This window comes from Myotis yumanensis, unplaced genomic scaffold, assembly GCF_028538775.1.
Source record: "Myotis yumanensis isolate MYYU_CA2020_CCGP unplaced genomic scaffold, mMyoYum1.0.hap1 SCAF_11, whole genome shotgun sequence".
Classification (NCBI taxonomy): Eukaryota; Metazoa; Chordata; class Mammalia; order Chiroptera; family Vespertilionidae; genus Myotis; species Myotis yumanensis.
In genome coordinates this window covers 24,443,616-24,456,200 of record NW_027223762.1, presented here as the reverse complement: position 1 = coordinate 24,456,200, position 12,585 = coordinate 24,443,616, and the positions used below count along the sequence as shown (strand labels likewise).

Genomic DNA, 12,585 nt, shown 5'->3' with positions numbered 1-12,585 from the left:
GTATGTGCCAGGCTTGGTGCTAAGCCCCCCTTTTACAGGTAAGAAAGCTACTACTGAGCATCCCCCAAAGACTCTCGCTATGTCTCAGCTGCTCACATATCCTCAAGGACCCAAGTCTGCATGACATGTGGGAACTTCTGCTTGAGTCTTCAGATCTAATCACAGGGCTGGATTCTGCAAAACTTCATCATACAATCTAGCCCCACAGCAATAGTGGGTCTGGGAAGAGGGTGGAGCTGGGTCAGAGGAAGAGAGAAGAGCCTTAAACCTTTAGGAGACACCTCTAGTTTGCAAATAATGGTCAGAGGCTGCCAGGAGAAGTGTGCATTTCCTTTCTACAAAATAATCTCTCCCAGAAAAAAAAAAGCTAGTCACCTGGCCTTCCTAGGCAAAATAAATAAAGTCCTTCTTCCAAGATTCACACTGAACTCCTAACCCTTCCAGCCCCTCCCAGCCCCAGGGAGCGGCTAAAAGGTTGTTGTTTCTTTTCTTTTTTTTCCCTGTGGTCCCCTGGTAACACCACAAATTATGTTTTCAGGGACTCCAGTCCCAGAGTGCAGTGATGTTGTAATAAACATAACCAGGACCAAATGCCTTCCCATCATATTAGATGATGCCATTTTCCACCAATCAGGCTCCTCTGGCAGGCAGGCCACTCACCAATGAGGGACCAGACAGAAGCTGTGAGGGGGAGACCTGGGCATCTGCAACCAAAAATAAGGGCGCTTCACGATTGGCTGCTGCCACTTTGCAACAGGAGTTGGGACCCACACACCAGGCACCACACAGAAGGCACACACACAAGCAAAAACTTTCACAGCCCAGGCGTTCACATGGGGTGGGCTGGTCTGGGGTTTGTTGTTGGGTTTTTTCCCTTTTCCCAATTTGCTGACTTGAAAAAAAGAAATAAAGACGATCCAGAGCAGCCCCTCGCAGACACGCCCTCCCTCCTTAGACACCTCAGTTTCCGAAGGCCCTTCGCAAGCACCCTGAATCTAGAAAGGGAAGGGGGTGTAGGCCAGGGGCCAAGACACTCACCTGTCCGGCCGTGTCATAGAGTCCCAGGAGGTACTGCTTGCCCCCTACGGTGACGCTGACTGCAGGGGCAGAAGTGGGGGCGGGGAGAAAAGCTCACAATTACTTAGACGCTGGGGCAATTTCGCTTCCCACCAGGACCTTATACTCCCAACCCAGCCGGAGGCAGGAGGGCGCTGGAAGGGAGATGTCACCCCTTTTCCCAAGTGCCCGGCTCACTCTGAAGTGGCGTGAGGTGGGGGTGCGATGGACCCCCCAGCTACAGCCTACACCCTTCTCCCAAGTCCTGCAGCCCCGTGTCTCCCGCCCGGTCCCCCAGATGTTTTCCCGGGGGCTTGGGGCAGTAGGGGAGGCGGTGGTTGGGAAGGTCAAGGAGGTTGGTCCAGGACGCCAAGGGGGTTGGGAAGTGCGGGGAGCTGGCACTGAGTGCGCAGGGAGGGGAGTGGGGGTAGGAAGAGGGGTCCCATCTGCCCGCAAAGGGGTGGCCGGAGGCAAAACCTGGGGGTGGGGCTGGCGCCCCGAGGAGGGCGCGGCGGGGGAGGGGTGGGGAGCGCGCTCAGGGGAGGCGGCGAGGGGGCTCCGCCAAAGTTGCTCCAAAGTTCCCGGCCCGGGGGCCGCCCTCGCCGGCGCGCCGGCCGCGGCTTACCGGCGTAGTGGTCGAAGACGGTGGGCACGTACTCCTCCGGGAAGGCGTCGTTGGCATAGCTCATGAGCAGGCACGTCTTGCCCACCGCCCCGTCGCCGACCACCACACACTTGAGCATCAGCGCGCCGGGCCCGTGAGCCATGCTGCGGCCGGCCGGCCTCCGGGCATGGTCCCCCCGGAGCCCCCGCCCCGGCCCCCGGCTCAACCCCAGCCCGCCTGGGGGGTCCGCCGCCGCCGCTCCGCGCAGCTGGGCCGTCCCCCCGGCCCCATGCAGCGGCTCCCCCCGCCCAAGGGGAGGGGGCGGCGGGCCCGGGGCGCAGCCGCCGCCTCGGTCGCTGCCCGGATCCCCGCCCGGGCCCCGGTCTCCGCGCCCGCCCGCTGCCCCAGCTGCTCGGCGCCCGCGCCCGCTCCCCGACCCGGCCTCCCCAGGAGGATCCGCTGGATCATAAGACCGTCCGGCCCCGGGGGAGACCGCAACTTTGGGGAGGGCAGGAGGGGAGGGGCCAGGCCGCTGTCCCCGCCCCGCGCGGGCCCGGGCCCCCTCCCCGCTGCGCCCGGAGGAGGGCGGTCCTAGGCGCCTCCCCCGAGTGCGGGGCGCCCGCCCGCGCCCGCCACCGGCTCCTGCGCCCCGCCCGCGGCCGCCACGGGCCCAGCCGGCTCGCCCTAGCTGGACTCCCCGCGAGGGCAGCGGAGAGGAGGCGCAGGGAGGACGCGCGGAGGAGGAGGAGGAGGAGGAGGAGAAGGAGGAGGGAGGGGAGAAAGGTGAGGCGGGGGAGGGGGCCGGGAGAGGAGCGCCTGGGAGGAGCTGAGGGCTCCTCGCGAAAGTGCCCGCAGCGCCCGGAAGCGTCCAGAGGCCCCGATGCTGGGAGATGAGGCCTCTTGGGGAACTACGACGACTCCAGCGATGACGCAATAGTCATGCAAAATTATACATATCTATTTAAACTCCACCCGGAAGGCAGGATCCATCGGCCTCTACGTGCACAACAGAACTAGAAACCGGGACGGAAGAAAGACCAAGAGGATTAAAAAAAAAAATTTTCATTAAGGCGGGTAGAGTGATGGGGGAGGGGTAGTGGTCGACCCTGGGCTAGAAAGGAGGGACCCCTGGGTGATTGCTGGGGCCCCCTTCCCACGACCACCCAAGCCGTTTGCAGAAGAAGCTTGAATCCTTTACTTTGAAACTGGTGACTAGGGGAGTTACAGCATCTTGAATCATGGAAGCACCCCAGAACCAGCCAGAAAAGGGAGACACCGCTGGCTTTGGACCCCACAAATGTACCTTTGTTCCCCCTGGAGGAGACATTCTCTGAGGCCCCCTGCAGCCCCCAGTGCCCCTCGAAGGAGTTAGGTTGTGATCCCTGAGGAGCCACACACTATGGTGCTCTAAGCCTTGGCCTGCGATCCAGGCAGCAACCCCTGTGTCCCTGCCGGGGCAAAGCTCAGAAAGACTGGGCTGCCCAGGTCCCATTCACGGACCAACAGTGCTGATATGAACATGAGGCACTGGAGGAGAGGGCTGGCGGAGAGCAGGTACTCTTGCGCTGACGCTGCACCCCCTGCTGACATGAGAGAAACCACTTCCTTTCATTGATTCACAGGATTAGAAAATGCTGTGTTGAGAGGCAGTGCAGAAGTCAACCGCACCATCTTCCTTAGACTCCTTAGGTGGTAGGTAAGCAAACAGACCTAGAGAGGTGGAGTGGTTATCTCAAGGCTTCCAGCCAATTCCACCACTCAAGGACACTTCACTTTGGGAAATGCTCACTGTTAGGTCCCTGTGCCTCACTTCTGAGGCCTCAACTCTCAAACCCCAAATCTGACTTCCATTGTCCCAGGAGGACTTCCTGGATTACTGGTAGTTCCTTGTGGAATCACGCTCAAGATCTCACCAGATCCCTCCAAATGCATCCAAGTGCCGGTAGGCATGTGCATTGCCCGCTGCAATGAATCTGGAAGAAACTTTGTATGAATGACAAGAAAGGCAGCTTTGAAGTCAGATCTTGGTTCAAGGTCACTTGCCACTTAGAAGGGAAGAAAGGAGGACTTGCTCCCTTTGCCTATAGGACCATTTCTTCAGGCAGCATTTGCTGGGTCCCGTATTCTGAAAGGAAGTTCTATCGAAAGAGGTTAGGAGCTACTGGAGTCTACTCAGCCAGGAGAGTGCATTTGGTCCCTGATGCTAGTTAGAGGCCCACTTCTCTAGGCCTCAGCTTTCTCATCTATAAATGTGAGCGCATCCATAAGAATGAGAACAGGTCTCACCCCTGAGAACTCTAGGGTGACTCAGAATGTGTCCTGCTTACAGTTTTAGGACAAGAGGAGAAGCAGTTGTTGGAGACATGGGGAAGGCCTTTATGAGGATGACAAGGTCTCTCCCAGGACTTGAGCGGGGAGGCTTCCCCAGTTCAGGACTCTGGCCTCCCACTTCCTATTGGGCAGGCATTTACTAGGGATCCAAGGAGCTCGAGGATCAGCTCCAGAACCTTGAAAAATGTCAGGGCCCCCAGGTCCTGGATGGTCTGGGAGAAGCTCTGAAAAAGTCAGAGCACTTCACGTGGGGAACTGATGTCAGATGAATCATGCAGATGTGACTTCATTGGTGATGATGACTTCATCCCTTTGGCCCATAGAAAAGCCAAAATTGACTGCCAGGAATACTCAGTGCTCTGGGTTGATTCCACTAGTGTGTATGCGGAGTGGGAGGGGGGTATTATCCTGGATGCCCCAGATCAGCCCACAGATGGGTTAGCTGGAAGGACCAGATAGGTTTCAGCAGAAACCTTTTTCCTATGGGCAAAAAGGATAATGCCTCACATGGTCAAAACAGCAACAAAAATAATTCTCAAATTTCAGGGGCTTGAGAGACAGAAATCAACTTTGTTTCTAAGCATCCCATAGGCTCTGTGCTTGCTTTTCTCCTTTTGGGTCAATTGCATATATCAAAACATACAATACTCTGTGTGAGAATCGGGAAATCTCTACTTAGCCTTCTCTTTTTCCTGTAGTTCCTACTCTTCGTTGATTCATCCAGTACTTCATTTAACAAGCATTTATTGGGGTTTACTAGATGCCAGGCTTTATTCCTGGGCAGGGGATAAAGAGCTGGAAAACCACAATCGCTGGAGGGAGAGGCAGAAAGGAACTGATGAGCAAATAGATAATTACTAAATAATGTGATCAGTGCTGCGGCAGAGGATAAAGAACAGACTTCTGGAAGTGCAGGGGAGGCTGTTAGTACCTAGCTGAGGAAGGATTTGCAGAAGGGTGTCGTTGGCCTGCGGTTTAAGAGGCTAATAGGAGCAAGATAAGAGTGCCTGAGAAAGACAGCCCCACACCAGGGCAAGAAGGAACAGCACACAACTTCCTGGGAACAGTGAGCCAGCTAGGGGGACAGGGTGCATGCAGGATTAGTGGTGCCGGGGAACTGCTTTGTATTTAATTGGGAACTATAATATTGATTGTGCTTCATGCAGAGGTTCCTATTTCTGTCATACCTACCTTCTGTCTTAACCTGTTCTGGCTGCTATAACAACATACCATAGACTGGGTGACATCAACAACAGGAATGTATTTTGCATATTTCTGGAGCTGGAAGTCTGGGATCAGGATACCAGTGTGGTTTGGTGAGGGTTGCAGTCTTGTTGTGTCTTCATATGGGAGAAGGCATTAGGGAGCTCTGTCCAGCCTCTTTCTTAGGGCATTAATCCCATTCATGAAGGCTCTGCCCTGGTGACCTAATCACTTCCAGAAGGTCCCACGTACTAATACCAATACTTTGGGCTTTAGGTTTTAACATACAAATTTGGGGGAACACATTGAACTTATAATACCTTCCTAATGTAAGTAACTTGGAAATTGCACAGAATATACAAGACCACTGTTTTCCGCAATTGGACAGCACATAGCAAGGGCCAGTGATTCCTAGAAGAACAGAACAAATGAGGCAAGCTCTGCTGTCACCCTAACTTTCTACTGGAAGTACTTTCTGAATTGCAGCATAGTAAGGGGGAACTGAAGTAGATGGCAGTGGCTTTGCTGAATTGAGAAGATAGCTGAGGAGACTTTTCAAGACAGAGCACCAGAATGGAGGGAGTTTAGCAACATGATCCTCTTCAGTCTGCTGCTGATACTAAATTGTGCTTTACTAGCGTGAAACTCCACAATGCTAGGCAAAGAACTGCCCGAGAACATGAACTGCTTGGTTCCCAGGGCTCACACTGAGTTAGGTGTTTGAGTTCTAACCAGCCAATACGAAGGGACTTTATAGAATGTCCAGAGGATTCAGTAGAAACTACAGGAGGGGTGCACATTTGCAGAGGGGCTATATTAGCCCTAGAGTAAAAGTAACTCTAGGTCCCCCCAACAAAGTTTATAAACAAGCCTCCTAAAGAACAAGTTCATCCACTATTACCATAAATGCCAGGCAAAATGAATTTCATCATTTTTAAGGAACAGCAACATAATAGAGACATTCAACAACATAAAATTCAGAATGTCAAGAATTACTAGACATGCAAATAAGTAGGAAAATGTAATCAGGAGAAAAAACAGTCAGTAGAAACAAACCCAGAAATGAGAAATAATGGAATTAGCAGATGGGGATTTTAAAAGGTACTATAAATATACACAAGGATTTAAAGAAAAATGTGAATATGGAGAGGTGAAGAATGGAAGTTATAAAGAAGAACCAAATTGAACTTCTAGAATTGAAGAACACAATACCTGAAAGGGAAAGTTTACTGGCCGGTTTTAACAGCAGATTGAACATGGTAGAAAAAAAAAAATCTGTGACATTGAAGACATAACAATAGAACCTATCCAAACTAAAGCACACAGAGAAAAGGCCTAAGAAAATAAAACAAAACACAATTGCTGTGTCCTAAACTACATTCCTGAGGCCTTTAGTTAAAAGGTAGACATTTCCAACAGATTCCATAGGGGGCAGGGCTAACCTTCAACCCCTGTACAACAATGTAGTAGAACAGGTTGTAAAAGAAATGAAATCATTTCATGTTGGTTGGTCAAAGCCCCCTGCCCTGAACCCTCCTCCCCCAGGTGCCCCAGACCCCAGGCCTTTCCCTGGCTTCTTCTGACCTCCTGAGCCAACATAAAGGATTAATGCCTGACAAAACCCTGTTGCAACTGAGGCAGGACGACTCTGGTTGGTTAGCTGTTAATTGTGTTGAGTGTCACCTCTGATTACGGGACATGTTAGGACTGTGGGAGCCTTCTTGGGCTTTCAAGTCACTTTCTGAGAAGAATAGACTCAACTAGAGGATCTGGGCAAATTTATCCAAATAACACACATGTTTAAAATTCGTATTGAGCTCTGTGTTCTAGGAGTGTGGTCAGGACAGGAGGAGGTACCCCTCAGGACAGGCCACAGCAGCACTCTGCATCTTCCCTTTCCTCTCTCTTCTCCAAGAGGGTTGCAAACCCCTAAAGTTGTGACAGTCTTTGGGAAGACTGTTTCCTCACCACCCATCTATTCATCTACCTATCCAACTATAGTTATTATTAAGTGATCTCTGTGTGCTTGACTCTGTGGGAAGTACGAAGATGAATCAGAAATAGTACTTTCCCCAATAAGGTCATCACGGAAGTCCCTACCCATGGTGAAGGGCAGAGTGGAATGGATACACTCTCTTCCTTGTGTCAGGCATTGAGATGTGCCTCTTAGCAGAGGTGAGGTCAGCCAGGACCTCTCAATTGAGAATTAAGTCAACCATAAAGCGATGTTTGGCATCTGAATATGTCCCCTGAGCTGAGGACTCTGTGTTTCTGAGCAAGCAGAGCATCTGCACTCCTTGGGGCTGTTCCGGCCTATAGCTCACTGGAGGCTTGTCCTGGGGCTCCTTGCTCTCCTCATCCTTTCTCCCAGCCTTCTGCAGGCTCCCTGGGCTCTGGCCTGGGCCTGCCTCTCCACAGACAGCTTGAGAACTGTAGTTCTAGGAAGGGCAGATGAGGGGCAGAGTATTTTGTGTATGGCATCTGACATTTACCTAGCACTTCACAAAGCTTGCTCACTCCTTACAACATTTGGCTTTCACAGCTCCATTGACAAGGCAGCAGAATTCCTCATTAATATCCTTATTTTATAGATGAGGCTTTGTGTCTTTATCCAGATGGAATTCAGGCAGATTTTGAGCCTTTATCCAGATTGCCTGGCCTATAAGTGACATCAGGACTGAAACCTGAACAGAGAGGGAGGAAGGGGGAGAGAGAGAAATCGATCAGCTGCCTCCTGTACACACCCTGAGTTGTGGATCAAACCCACAATCTAGATATGTGTCCTGAGCAGGAATCGAACCCTCAACCTTCTAGTGGACTGGACAATGCTCCAACCAACTGAGCCACACTGGCTAGGGGAAGGTGTGAATTCTTTTAAAAATATATATGTTTTTATTGATTTCAGAGAGGAAAGGGGAGAGAGAGAGAGAGAGAGAGAGAGAGAGAGAGAGAGAGAGAGAAACATCAATGATGAGAGAGTTTCATTGACAGGCTGCTTCCTGCACGCCTCACACTGGGGATCAAGCCCACAACCCAAGCATGTGCCCTGACAGGGAATCAAACCGTGACCTCCTGGTTCATAGGTGGACACTGAGCAAGGTGTGAATTCTTAATGTAAATTATTTGAGGAGAAATGTTTCTTACCCTGTCTGGTTCTGGCCCCTGCAGGCATTAGCTCCCTCCTGCCCTGACCAAAGCCTACTTTGCACTGGGGGTGGAGTTCTTGGATTAAAATTGTATGTGTCCCCTTACTCATCAGCACTGAAAAAGAGTTGAAGCTTTCTGGGCACTTTTGATTTTCTCTCTGATGTCTCCATTTACTTCCAGACCAAATGAACTCTCTGGCTCATGCTCTTCTCCCTCAGCTTGATCCAAAGGTAGCACAGTCTCTGCTTCCCACATCCTCACCTTGAGCTGAGCTGCTCGGCTCGGTGAGCTGCAGCAGGCTGCCAGGGCCTGCCCCTGACTCATCAAACCTGCCAGCTGGCTCTGTACAACATCTCCTTCTACCCCAAAGCCCGTCCTTGTGTTCTTGTTCAAACCCTCACCCAGGCAGTCTCGACATAGCACTTATTTGGCTTATAGCCAGACTCTCCTGCCTCTGCTAATCTTCTTAAACCCAGGTTTGGCCAAGTTCCAGCCCTGCTCAGAAGCCTTTGATGGGTCTCCTTTGCCTAATGCCCCAATCTCAGTCTGACATTTCCAACCTTCCCCAGCTGAACACTAGTCTTTCTGGGCACTGCTGACACCCACTGCCACTGCAGGCCTGCTTGCTGCTGCCAACCCAATCTACTCTCTGCACCCAGACCTCCTACACATCCCCACAACTGTGCCATGGCCCACAGCATTCTCCCCATCTAGAGGTTCTCTCTTTCTGCTTATCTCAATGATCAGTCCCACAATAACCATCTTTATTCCTGCCTCCTGGATTGAACCCTTCCCCCAAGACCACTCCTTCAGCTGACGCCTACAGCAACTCATTCTGTGTCTTCTCCTGGCTCTTATCCCATCCCATTTTGGGTGCCAAATACCTTTGCACATTTCTGAACCAAGGTTCTCTCAATTGTGTAGAATCAGGTATCCATAACAACCCAATCGATTCTTGTCAATTTGGATAAGTTCTCCTTAATAAATACTACCAACTTGCTACTTTTTTTCTATGTTCTTCTTCTTCTTCTTCTTCTTCTTCTTATTATTATTTACTAGAGGCCCTGTGCATGAAATTCGTGCACGGGGGCGGGGGGCGGCGGTTGGTCGTCCCTCAGCCTGGCCTGCAACGATGCCGGCGTCCTGCGCCCAGCCTCTGGCCAGAGGTCCCTCCCTCCATGCAGCTGGGGCGCAGGACGCTGGTCTCACATCGCTAGGGCAACATCGCCAGTGTCTCCCCCTACCCCCACCCTCTGCTGCTATGGGTGCCGCCATCTTTGTTGCAGAGTGACAGTTAATTTGCATATTACTCTTTTATTAGATAGGATTTTTAAATCTTTATTGGTGAGATTATTATAGACGTTCCTCTTTTCTCCCCCATTGCTCCCCTCCACCTGGTTCCTGCTCTGCCCCAGGCCTTTGCCATCTTATTGTCTGTGTACATAGGTAATGCATATATGCATATAAGATCTTTGTTTAATCTCTCCCCTCTCCCCACACCCCCTTTCCCTCTGAGAATCATCAGTCTGTTCCATTTCCATGCTTCTGATTCTATTTTATTCACCAGTTTATTCTGTTCATTAGATTTCTTATTAGTTTATTTTGATTTTTAGATTCAATTGTTGATAGGTATGTATTAGTTGCCATTTTGTTGTTCATATATATATTTGATCTTTTTCTTTTTCTTCTTCTTCCTCCTCTTAAAAAATATTATTCAACATTTCATACAATACTGGTTTCATATAAAAGCTAACTCCTTTAGTTTTTTTTTGTCTCAGAAGCTCTTCATCTGACCTTAAATTCTAAATGAGAGCTTTGCTGGGTAGAGTAATCTTGGTTTTAGGTCCTTGCTATTCATCACTTTGAATATTTCTGGCCTGCATAGTTTCTGTTGAGAAATCAGCTGACAGTCATATGGGCATTCCCTTGTAGGTAACTAACTGCTTTTCTCTTGCTGCTTTCAAGATTCTCTCTTTGTCTTTAGCCCTTGGCATTTTAATTATGATGTGTCTTGGTGTGGTCCTCTTTGGGTTCCTTTTGTTTGGGATTCTGTGCTTCCTGGACTTGTAAAGTCTATTTCTTTTACCAGGTAGGGGAAGTTTTCTGTCATTCTTTCTTCAAATAGGTTTTCAATATCTTGCTCTCTTCTTCTGAGACCCCCATAATGCAGATGTTGGTACACTTGAATTATCCCAGAGGCTCCTTACACTATCTTCATATTTTTGGATTCTTTTTTAAAATAAATTTTATTGATTTTTTACAGAGAGGAAGGGAGAGGGATAGAGAGTTAGAAACATCGATGAAAGAGAAACATCGATCAGTTGCCTCCTGCATACCTCCTACTGGGGATGTGCCTGCAACCAAGGTACATGCCCTTGACCGGAATTGAACCTGGGACCTTTCAGTCTGCAGGCTGACGCTCTATCCACTGAGCCAAACCAGTTAGGGCAAGGATTCTTTTTTCTTTTTGCTCTTCTGGTTGGGTGTTTTTTGCTTCCTCACATTTCAAATCATTGATTTGATTCTCGGGATCCTCTAGTCTACTGTTGAATCCCTGTATATTATTCTTTATTTCAGTGAGTGTACCAGTATGCTTAATTTCCGACTGGTCCTTTTCCATTTTTTTAAATTTTTATTTTGTCATTCTCACTAAGATCCTTGAAAGTCTCACTAAGTCTCTTGGAGGTTTCTAGAAGATTCTTGAGTAATCTTATAACTGTGATTTGAACTCTATATCCAATAGTTTGCTTTCTTCCATGTCTTTCATTTGTGATATGTTTCTTTGTCTCCATATTTTAGCTGCTTCCCTGTGTTTGTTTTTATGTATTGGGTAGAGCTGCTATGGTGTCCTTGAGTTGATAGAGTGGCCCTAAAATACACAGTGGCTCAGCATCCCCAATCACCTGAGGTGGACACTCTAGGTGCACCCCTTTGTGGGCTGTGTGCACAGTCTTGATGTAGTTGAGATTTGTTTGCTGTTGGCGTCACTGGGAGGAATTGACCTCCAGGCCAAAGGCTATGAGGACCAGCTGCAACTACAGTGGGAGAACTGCTGTGCAGGAGATACCCTTGTGGAGCAGGACTTGCTTCAGTGGGGCTTTGGTGCTAAGTCTGCCCCTTGAGTGTGTTGCTTATGGGTGTGTAGAATTATAATCTGGTATGGTCTGACACTGACCGCTGGGTACACTGGCTTTTGGGTTTCCAGGGAGGAGTAAAGTCAGCCCTGTCTGAGGCCCCCTAACAGGAGCTACAGAAACATCTACAGATTCCTCCTCTTTGTATCAGGTTTGGAAGTGCCCAGATGAGGCCCAGCTGTGAAGCAAGGCAGGCTGGTGCTGGTGCTGTGTCCTGGGCCTTTTAATGATAGGCTTGGGGCTCCCTGACCCAGCTGTAGCTTGTTTGAGATTTTCAAGGACAGGCAATTCATATGCAAAATTTACTCCACACAGATTGGGTGGGGCTACAAATTGGATGGGGCGAGGTCTCAGGGAATCACCAGGGCAGAGCAAACAGAAATGGCTGCCAGTAAGCTCTGCAATTGGGAAGATCCCAGCAAGCACCTCCATCTGGAAGAAAGCTGCCTCCGAGTTCCTGCCCTGATGCCAGACAATCTAGTTCCTCCTCGTATGTGTCTGTGTCCCTCAGAGCCTCGCCCTAGCACTGGAGCTCAGAGGAAGTGGGAGCTGGTAAGTTCAGTTTGTGTGCAGGCCTTTTAAGAGGAGCAGCTGGGTCTCCAGCAGCCTCTGTGTCACTGAGCCCCAGTCCGCACTGGTTTTTACAGCCCGTAGTTAAGGGGACTTCTTTTCCCAGCTCTGGGACCCTGGGCTGGAGCGTCTGCTATGGGGTTGGGACCCCTTGCTCCTCCAGGCGGCCTCCACAGAGACAGTCTCCCTCCCGATTAAAAAAGCGGCACACGTGGGTGCCGGACCAGCCCATTCTGCGCCTCCACATCTCCTACCAGTCTCAGTGTGCTTTCTTCTTTACGTCTCTAGTGTAGGACTTCCATTCAGCCTGCTTTCCGGCAGTTCTGGATGATGGTTGTTCTGTATTTTAGTTGTAATTTTGATGTGGTTGTAGGAGGCGGCCAGTACAGGCATTTGCCTACGCCTCCATCTTGGTCTCTCTATCCCATCTTGCTACTTTTGCCAGGTGACTTGCCTCCAAGTTAAGGCACCTGTTGTCAATGATGGTATATCTCAAACCACCCACGACACGGCTTACCTATCTGTAAGGCAATGCATTAT

At 50.0% G+C, this 12,585-nt stretch overlaps 1 protein-coding gene across 2 annotated transcripts in view; it reads right to left on the bottom strand.

Annotated features, from left to right (window-relative positions):
* Window positions 1–2,141, bottom strand: part of RHOQ (ras homolog family member Q) — a 29,960-nt gene extending 27,819 nt beyond the window's left edge. The window contains exons 1-2 of one of the 2 annotated variants that reach the window (XM_070429145.1): window positions 1,682–2,141; window positions 1,039–1,097 (exon numbers count right to left, since the gene is read on the bottom strand). In XM_070429145.1, the coding sequence (XP_070285246.1) occupies window positions 1,039–1,097; window positions 1,682–1,823 (201 nt within the window). In that variant the 5' untranslated portion in view covers window positions 1,824–2,141. The remainder of the gene's footprint in view (window positions 1–1,038; window positions 1,098–1,681) is intronic. The other variant, XM_070429144.1, reaches the window with a different exon arrangement.
* Window positions 2,142–12,585: the final 10,444 nt, after the last annotated feature.